Raw genomic sequence first — 10590 nt, 5'->3', positions numbered from 1 at the left:
CAGATGGATATTTTCATGAAAGAGAACATCATGCATGCGATTGAATCTGAGGTCAAACCTTGTGCAACACATGAAAGAAAAGTTTTAAGTGGACTAATATGACATAAAAAAGGATCGTACCATAATTAGCATAAAATCAGATTGAGAATAAAACCCAGTGAGCATTAGAGATAAAATAAAGTCAAAAATAGCAAAAAATCAAGTAAAATACAAAACGTATTAGAAGAAAAACCTCATATTTTACTCAGCAGTATGTTTTTCAACAAAAACAGATGGGATTTTAACTTTTACAGAAATGAGTTTGATTTTATGTGAAATCCTTAATGTCTCCTGGAGCAATTCACATGTGAAATTGAAAACAACCTATAAATATATTTTATAGTGTATAAATAGGGATGAAATAGTGGGTAATTGGCTGAACTGGAAACCAAAGACGCCAGTACACACCAGAGAAATCATATAATGAGAACTTAGCAGCACATTAAAAAGTGAAAACAGTGACGATGCACGGGATGTTATTGCAAACCCTGTTCTGAGTTATACATATTGATTTAGAAAACAAATTATTCATCACAAGTGATTCGTGTCTCAGAGCGTCTGTGTTCGTCTCCCTGTCTGTGCTGCAGTCAGCTAGGATATATTCAAAGGTTAAGAAAGCTCCGGGGCTCTCCTCAGTTTATTCAAGTATTTTTTAGTCGTAAATTGAATAAGTAGCTCGAACTCTTATATTTGTGAAAGAGGTTAAAGTCAATTTGATGTTTAAGTCAAAAATGACAGCACAGATTATTATTAACCCTATAAAAGGCTCCAAAACATGACTTAAAGACAGTTTTCATGGGCTAATATTATTCATCTGTAGTGCATATTTATATATAGTTCATCACTGCTGAAAAGCGGGTGAATGTTTTACCTTTAAGGCGAAAGTAGACTGAGTTATGTTTCCTTCTGTCACTGATGGCCTCCACTGTAGGTGGTAATCAAACAGGCTTGGTGAGAATCCCTATGAATTAGTCTGATGGGGATGATAAATTGTGTTACAGCCAAATGTGTCCTGTAGGAAAGATTAACTACTTTTTTTGGCAGAAAGTGCTCTAGTGCTGCCAACATGAAAGATGGATGTTTATTTTGCGCTTGTGCCAGTTACAATGAGTTTTCAAGATGAATGGAAATTCTGAATAATGACGCCAAGATTAATTCCACATCTCTGTCTAAGTCCTGTGACATGATGTTTTATTTCCAAGAAGTAGACGCAATATCAACTGAAATCTCTACATCTATTTTCTAATCATTTTAATGAGATAGATATTAGCCTTAGCAAATATTGAATCCATGTGTGTGTCAAGCATGGCTAAGTAAAGATGTTTGCATTTCGGTGAATAACTTGAGAAACGCATGCCAGCAGCTCACTTGGCATGTTGTGAGCTTGAGGAAAGTCATGTCTTTGGTCCTGTGGATGCTGTCTGAAGGTCAATAAACATTTTTCACAAAAGACATTTTGACATTTCAGTAGAAGAACACTGATGTAAATGACAAAATTAATGATGAATTCACTGAGCTGTCCTCTCCTGTCCTGGAGTGATGATGTCCTAAGGAGTGGCTGGAATAACTGGATATTTGATATTTCATTTTCTCTATATACATATGTGTGTGTGTGTGTGTGTGTGTGTGTGTGTGTGTGTGTGTGTGTGTGTGTGTGTGTATACATATAGATGTGTGTATGCGTGTGTACATGGATTCTGGAAATTCAGGCCCCTGCTGCAGCTGCTGGTATTGACCACAAGGTGGCGGCCACATCTCAACGTTTAAAGCAAGGCCGGCGCCGCACTGTGCTGCCTTCAGCTGTTCCTCTGTGAAGTTGGGCAGTAACAAGACTGAGCGTGACGGGAGTTTACACATACTCAAGATTTTTTAGTTTAAAACAACGCCAAAGAGTGCAGTTTTGGCTTGGTTTGTTTTGTTTTGTTTTGTTTTAAATCAACATAAACACGGCTGTCCAGTGTTTGAAACACGAGGAGAAAGAGGACAACGTGCATGTCCGACGGGTAAGTATCTGTAACTTAAACGTTAGACACAACTACAGGTACATATTGTCTTTCAACAGACTGTGCGTCAACAGCTACAGCTAGTTCAGCTTCTGTGTTTGTGACAGGTAGTTGAACCAGAGACTAAAAACAACTATAAATAGATATTTTAATTTTTTATACCTTAAACATCACAACTCGACAAGGTAAACCTGTGTAAACGCTAGCGTTAACACGCCAAACAGCTCGAGCATATTTCATATTAGCTTAACTCTTATATCCGTTTCTCCCACGCCACTCAAACGCATCTTACTCGGACTCAGGGCGCCATTTTGGCTCCACAGCTTCTTTCCTTGATGCAGTTCCTGTTTGGTCATGTGCATCGCAAATCCAGCATGATTTTGCCTCGTAGAAATGCTCCGAGGGCAAGAGTGAGCAAGGGTAGTGGCAGTCAAGTAGAGTCTAACTTTATTGTTTATTTTGAGTTGACCGTCATTTCCGCGGTGAGATAGCTGCCCGTGAAGCTAGCAATTAGCTTGTTCGTAACAGTTTTAAGAGCCGGAACATCAGTTTTTACAGATTCAAAAGCCTACATATATGGCGGAAAATCCCCGTAAGTCATTAAAATACTCTATAGTGTTGTCACAGACACACGAAAATGGACAATTAACGTGAGAAGTTGTGTAAAAACTGTACCACATACAAGGCTAGCTCTTTCAAAGGAGTAATTTCGATATGTTAAAGTCATATGCAAGGCCTGCCTTTGGGGTATTACACGTTCTCTCTCACTCATTCACACACACACACACACACACACACACACACACACACACACACACACACACACACACACACACACACACACACTGTAGCAACAATACTGAAGCCTGAAGCACTACAGTGAATTTACACTCACCGCAACATTATTTTAAAATCTTTTCTGTAAAACGCAAAAGCTAAAGATAGCTTATAGATATTGTGAAGCGTGCGCCCACACATACACACACACGCACGCACACACAGGCGTGCGCGTGCTCAGTCCTCCACCCCCTTCTCTCTCTCTCTCTCTCTCTCTCTCTCTCTCTCTCACTCACACACTCGTGTTTCACCCTCACACCTCAGCAGCAGCGTGCAAATAAACACGCACACACACACATACACACACGCACACACACGCACACACACACATACACATTTCTGCATCCTGTATTTTTTTATGCACCGGGAACCGGGCGCTTTATAAGCGGTCGTGGATTATGATGCCAGTTTTTATAACAGCGGAATATTGGCCTCTCCTTCGGCTCCAACTGTGAATAGCACTATACCGCGTGTTTGTTTTATTTTATTTTTATTTTTCACATTTATTTCTAATTTGGTTCCCCCTTTACTTCAGAGCACCGAGAGACCGCCGAGACGCAAAGCTCACGTTCAATGCCGTTGGAACATGTCCTATGTTCCCTTTCAAGGTAAGACAGAGCAGATATTTTATATGTTTTGTCCTCCACTGCATCTTTCTTTTCTGTCCTCCTCCCCCGTTCCTCACCATCCTCTCCCTCTCTCTCTCCCTCTCTCTCTCTCTGTCCCTCTCCTCTCCCTCTGTCTCTCCGGCACTATCATATGCAATAGGCATATCTAAAAGCACCATAGCCGACAGGTGCATAGAAATAGCCTAGAGTGCCTTCTAGATGGATGCCCACACACGCACGCACGCACGCACGCAAAAACACTCGGATCCAGCGCAGCGTGTGTCCGCGTAGACCTGTGCATGCGGCAATTATAGTATTGTAATCAGGTATGCATGTGTACTGGTGTCTACTCCTGCAAGTGCATTCCTCCGTTCGAGAGCAGCCACAGCGTTTACAGGGGAAAAATGCTGTAGTGATCCTTAAATATTCCTGTTATAATCTCTGCTGTTATGGAGTACATCATAAGGAGTTTATGGACAAGATAATACTTGTCTGCTGTGGTATCTGTACAGTTCATATATTATGAAGTTTATACTGCCCTTATCATACTTAATGGTCTCTGATATAAAATTCCTATAATATTCTTACAGGCGCTCTGAATATGGCATAAGGAGTTTAGAGTGTGTTTTTAATACTTAATTAAATTTTTATCTCCGGTGAAATATTCCTGCGGGGATTCGTAGTTTTCTGTTGAGTAGTTATGACATATATTTTGTCAAAATCCTGAATGGACTGTGTCCTGCCTCCTAAACTTTGGCCCACTAAAATATGTATATGACTGGAATGAGAGGCTACTTTATTCCTGCTGGTTCTTTATTCCCCCGTACTCGAGTGTGAGTGGGTGAAAGGCGCTTCAGTGTACGGTAAAGGCAGATTCCCCTTGGTATCATTGCACTGCAATTGTGACTAATGCTATATGTGAGCAGGCGTGCTGCAGTGAGCTGCCTCAAATCTATCCAGTCGAAACGTTCAACTTGCAGTGTGTGTGATTAGAGGGGCTAACGTGGAAAAAGCAAGGTCCTCAATCATGGAGCACCCAGCGCAAAGTTCGGAGGGACCGTGAAGGATTGGGGGTGTCGTGGTTTGTTTGAGTACCTGTTATCAAGGAGGGTAGATGCCAAAAGCTGTAGGGATGGGGAGGATGTGTGTTGATATGAGCGTGTGTGACAGGGAGAGAGGAAGCGAGCGGCAGCGTAATCAGTGTGTGGGTTCAGGAGAGAGTGGAGGTGTGCTGCATGTGACTGTTAGGGTGAGGGAGAGTGATGCTTCATGTGTGGATACAAGCACACACTCACAGACCTGTAACCCCTCGTAGAACAATACGGGTGCCTCCAAAATGGAGACTAATCTCGACCTGAAAAACTCCACTCTCATCTCCTGGACTTCACCGTGACCCTGGAGTCATCATCTGAGCTGCACATGAAAAGAGACACCAAATTTAACTGTGGCTGCCCGCTCGGCTCCTTTTCACTCTGCTTTTTATTCCCTCAGAGCAAAGCAGATAATGGCCAAAATGCCCTCTTGTGCAAGTGCAGCTATAGAAGTTGGTTGCATAATGTTGGGGAGATGCTCTGCCACTGTGTACGTGTGTGTGTGTGTGTGTGTGTGTGTGTGTGTGTGTGTGTGTGTGTGCAAACCCACTCTGGGAGTCATTGCCAGGAAATTGTGAGCACAGTGCTGCACCTTCAAAACCTGCCAGCGATGGCACCGAGTACTCTTTCTCTGTGATCGCACAGTGTTGTTTCATTTTAGACATTGTTTTTCGGAGCTGAGCGGTGTTTAGTCTTAGTCAAGTTGGTACAAATGCTGAGGATTTAGCCGTAAGCTGGATTGTAAGGCTTATCAATATGGAGCAACACCAATCTGCTCAGTTTGGGTTTGCATTTTTAACTTTTTGATTGCAGCAGCAGTATTAAAAAAACCTACACTCAAAGGAGATGACACCTGTAAACCTGATTATTTTCCAGAAATATCTGCTATTTATTGATTATATTGTAAAGTCACCACGTGTGTCCCCTTAAATGCATGTATATTATAACATCAGACAAGCATGTTGGTATGTATGGGTGCCAAAACTATTAGTCGCTCAACAGAAAATGAATCAACAAATGTTTTGACAGAAATTATACATGGAAATAATTTGGCAAGTAGAAACATTTTCTGGTTCCAGCATCTAAATTGTGAGAATTTGAAGAATTAGTTAATGAGTATCTTTTGGTTTTTGGGCTGTTGATTGGGCAAGATCAGCCTTTTGAAGATCATACCTTGGGAAAACACTAATTTCTGATGCTTTATAGACCAAAACAGTTCCTTGGAAAAATGACCAATTGTGAAGATAATCAATAGTTGTAGCCCCAGTATTTATTTTGGCCAACCAGCTGAATACACTCTGGACAGATACTCCATCCATCTCCCTGGTCTACCTATACATTAGATGCTCCATGGTTACTCAAAGCGATTATGTAACACTGTGTGATATTTATTGCTGCACAGTGACTCAACATCTAGAGATAAAATATGTGGTAAGACGGCTGATATTAGTTTGACATTGATTTGGGATGAGATACAGATCTACATAACGATATTGGGGTGGGGGGGGGCCTTCAGCAATCTTGCAGATGTATTTGAGCCCACATTGACAAGTGTGTTAAGCTAATGTACCAGGCAAGCCATTTGCAGTCATGCCAAGTACCGGCTCACATGAACAGGCAGTTAGTGGGAGGCAGGCAGCAGCAGCAGCAGCAGCAGAGATGGGCCTTCCTATCTTGGCTAAATCTTTTTCCTCCCTCATTCGCTCACTTAAACTCACACCTCCTTTCAGTCTATCGCTTTCTCCTTCTTTTCCTTTCTCTCTCCTCCGCCGTGGTCGACCCCCCTCATGCTGAACCACCCACCCACACACAAACATGCTCTCCTACCCCCTCACCGTCTCCTTTCTCTCTCTCTCTCCCTCTTTTCCCATCTCCACAGTGGTTGTATCCATGAGTGCAGATGGACACCATGGAAGCAAGCATCCAGCCACTGAGCTATCCCTGGCCTTGTCGATTTTACAGTAGTTTGATACAGCAGCTCCTGTCAAGCATGGCCATAGTTAAAGAGACAGCACACCACCAATGCACTGCAGCACTCCTCTTCTCCCTCCTTCTCTTTCCCTTTCTTTCTCCCATGTGACATAAGGGACTGTCTTACACCCCTCCACTACTCAGGCTGTGCCAAGAACCATCATCTGTTAGGCTATTACTGTACTGCATGCGCGAGATTCATCTAGCCCTGTGCACTAGATCATCTGTCAAAAGAGTGAGCCCATTCATTCTCCGGTAGGGCGCTAAGTGTACTGGAGATGCGTTTGCGGCGGTTTTTTCAAGTGTTGTGTCGAATTAGCGGCAGAGACGACCAGCGATGAGCATTCGGGAGAAGTGATTTGCTTTTAATCACACACGTAGGGCTGAATTCTCCAGCTGGAGAGCTGCTTGGCTGGTGTTGACAGATCTTTAGTGATCTGATGGTTTGCGAATCAAAGAACCCCCTGTCCAAGTTCGGGGACGTTTTAAATTTTCTGGCCGAATCCCCTCTAGATGTGGGAAGTCAGCACTTCTAAATGTCAAACCAGACTGTGCCTTCAGCTTTTTCAAGTGTCCCCAAAGCTTTCTGGTCAAAGACATGCAATGATGTCAAGATATTGAGGAAATATCACTCATGTCATTATTCTGGTCCGCAAATAGGAAGTCAATCAGCGTTCAACAGGCCTTCATTTGAACACACTCACACAGTATTTTACATATTCATCAGCATGCACAGGGATGAAAAGCACACAGGGTGGTACATATCAGTTGCTTACTAAGCTTATATTACCATTATCTAGCAGAAACTTCATGGTCTTTGAAACCCTGGAGGTCAATCAATAGCTGACCTTGACAGCATAAGATATGTCTGGATAACACCAGAGACTGTGACCAACCCATTGATAATCTAACAAGTGTACGTGCTGATGCCCCAGGCAAGATCTTAACATAAAGTGACATTTTACTGGAGATGCATTCTCTATCGCGTTTGGGCCTTCTGTAATCTGAGCGCCAATAGCATAATACGTCATCTGCATAGTGTGAGGTTGGCTGCTCTCACAGTCTTGCACATACAAGGATTTCTTACTTTGTGGACTGTCAGTGAAAGGCTCCACATGGTTTATTTTTGGCAAAGAATAAATTAATCCTTAGTCCAGATGTGTCGTCACTTTCTCTGTCTTTTTGTTCGGTGTCAATAGATGGAGTTCAGTCTTCGGCTGATCCTCTTTTCTCTTTTTTTCCTATCTGTTGCCCAACACTAAACTAGCTTTAGTAAAGAATGCCCAGACCCTTATCCTCTAAGAGCCTTTGGTGCTTTAGTGATACATGGGGGAATCTACATGGGGGCTGCTGGAGGCGCTGGGAGGAGTGGCTTTTTAGATTCAGCTACACTTCGGGTGGGTGGGTAATTCAATCCTGCTGCAAAGCTGGAGTGGAATGACTCAATGGGTTTGTGCAGAGAGAGAGAGAATGCCTTGGCTTTTGATTGATCTTGTCAGGATTCACTCACAGCAAAAAGGTCAGGATGAGCTGCCTCCTCTCTCCTGAGCCAATCAGTGGGCTGCCAATCCGGGATAATGATCTCCCTCTGGATATGGTTGGCTCATAAGGTTTGCAGGCATGATGTCATCCAATCCCATGGATGCCCATGATTCAGAACTGTGAGGTTTTAGCCAAATACCCTAGGCAGTGTGAGAAGTTACTGTACATATGTCAGTAGTATGAGTCATGGGGTGACCAATGGACTTTCTTTTTTTTAAGATGAATTCACGGCATGAAGAGATATTATTTAGTCCTCCATTCAAGGGTATGTGTTGAGGTTCGCTCTCCATTATATGTTGTACTTGCAGACTTCTAGTCAGATTTAATTGTAAGATATTGAACTGTTGTGTCCAGCGATTTATTTGCCAATTAAAAAAAAAAAATTAACACCTATTGCTCATATGAAATTAAAAGTTTTCAAACTGAGCTGACTTCACAAAATGTGCTGTCTGCGATAAGTATTGTAATTAAAGCAACATTTCTTATAAAACATAATTTGAAATTGTTCAACATAATTCGTGCTGACTGAAAAGGCCTATGTTAAATAATACTGTGCATAATTAAAAATATATACAGTACACTAGGGGAATTTTATCATTTCCTCTGACATGCACACAAAGTAGTACATTTCAAGTACCTTTAAAAAGTCTCCCTGAAGTAGCTTGAGGGTCAGTGAAATAAGGGCCGCTACCACAGGTTGTAAAATAATGGCCTCTGAAATTAATAGAAAAAAACACCTCTGTGCACTGAAGCCTGAAGCTGGATTAAACATCAGTGTCAGGCTATCAATCTCTGAATGGGACCGACAGCGCTCTCTGCTCAGTCTAGTTTTCACCATGCTACACCACACTGAACAAGACTATACTGCACTGCCGGGGTGTTTAATCAGGCACCTGTGGAGCCATTCATTTCAGCCATTTTTCTATTTTTGTCTCTGTGTTTGTGTATACAGTACGTCTGCTTATATAAGTTTCATAATTGTGAGTTTTTACGGTGCATGTTTGATAATGTGTCTGAGGCCAAGATGCTTCAGTCTCCCACAGTTCAGTGGAGAGGAGCGGTCATATGAGGTTATGGAGATTACTGTGCAGTACCAGCTGGGCTGAACCAAGCCTCCATTCAAATCTGGAATAAGTGTGAAAGATGTGGCCTTCAGTTAGCAACGTTTTCTACCTCAAATGATGAACATTTATTGTTACATTTATTGTTACAGTTGCCCATATTAGTGCAGGTTAACAGTGTTTTCATGCATCGTCATGGCAAAACAGCAGTGAAGCTCTCTTCAGTGCCGTCGCACGTTACCCCACCTCTGTCCTCACAAACATTTCCTTTTTTGTAATCAAATACTTGATTTGAATTGCTTTATTCTGAAATTACAGCATTTTTTGAGCAGTGAAGAGGTAATTCGGGGCACAATGCCATGGCAACGTAAAAATTCTGGTGTGACTGGTAAAATATCAATGAGTATTTTATTTTTACTCAAAAATAATTACACAGGGTGTTAGAATGAAAGCATTTTCATGACAAAACTGTCAAGAATAAGTGAAAACCTGAAAATAAAAGATTTGCCATTTTCAGGAAATGTCACTGCTGTGTGTGTCAGCGCGTCCTGTATGGTTCCTGGGGGAACTCATTTTGTGAGATAGGTGTGCGTAGCTTGCAATCTGAAATTCACACTTGAAAGTGCACACAACAGGGAGTAGAGCTGAAACGATCAGTCGATTAATCGATTAGTTAGTCGCTTGACAGAAACCAAACGATTGATTGATTGAGAAAGTAACTGGAAGGTCAATCAGAGATGAAAATGTTAGTTGCAGCCTTATTTGTCACATAAAATAACTCATGCAAAATAAATGTGTGCTCTCTGCACCTAAGTTTCATTTAGTTTAAACAAGGTCAGTCCTGAGCCAGCATGTCCATACATTTAACTGGTCACTGCAACGTCCTACTCATGTGCAAAACTAGTATTCCTCTGCACTCCATGAAAGTCTAAGCATCACAGGTTTGGTAGTTTAGGGGTTTACACTATCGCCTCACAGCAAGAAGGCCCCGGTTTGATCCTTGGCTCTTCCTGTGTCGAGTTTGCACGTTTGTGTGGGTTTTCTCTGGTTTCCTCCCACATTGCAAAGATGTGCAAGTCAGGCAGAGTGGAGACTCTAAATTGCCTGTAGGTATGAATGTGAGCGTGAGTGGATGTCTGCCTATCTGTGTTCAACCTGTGATGGACTGGCGACCTGCCCAGTGTCCTGCCATACGCCCAGTGCATGCTGGGATAGGCTGTAGCCCCAGGTGTGCCAGAAAAGGATTAGGTGGGCAGAGAAATTAAATGAATAAATGATTAACCAGATGCATCTTTCTATCTAAAATATCGAATAAAGAAAAGCAAATTTTTTAAACGTTCACAGTGTGTTAACAGTTCCTGGGCAGCCCTTTGCCTGAAACATTTCAGGATGTAAACCAGTGCGGGAGCAGTTGACCAACTAATTGATAGGCAGAAAA

At 42.2% G+C, this 10590-nt stretch overlaps 1 protein-coding gene across 7 annotated transcripts in view; it reads left to right on the top strand.

Moving 5' to 3' along the window:
* The first annotated feature begins 3117 nt into the window (after positions 1–3117).
* Positions 3118–10590, top strand: part of syngap1b (synaptic Ras GTPase activating protein 1b) — a 135680-nt gene continuing 128207 nt past the window's right edge. For 6 of the 7 annotated variants that reach the window (XM_070967450.1, XM_070967445.1, XM_070967448.1 and 3 more), the window contains exon 1: positions 3118–3487. In XM_070967450.1, the coding sequence (XP_070823551.1) occupies positions 3466–3487 (22 nt within the window). In that variant the 5' untranslated portion in view covers positions 3118–3465. The remainder of the gene's footprint in view (positions 3488–10590) is intronic. The other variant, XM_070967451.1, reaches the window with a different exon arrangement.

The sequence above is a fragment of the Chaetodon trifascialis genome, chromosome 7, assembly GCF_039877785.1.
Source record: "Chaetodon trifascialis isolate fChaTrf1 chromosome 7, fChaTrf1.hap1, whole genome shotgun sequence".
Classification (NCBI taxonomy): Eukaryota; Metazoa; Chordata; class Actinopteri; order Chaetodontiformes; family Chaetodontidae; genus Chaetodon; species Chaetodon trifascialis.
This window is presented reverse-complemented; position numbering and strand designations above follow the sequence as displayed.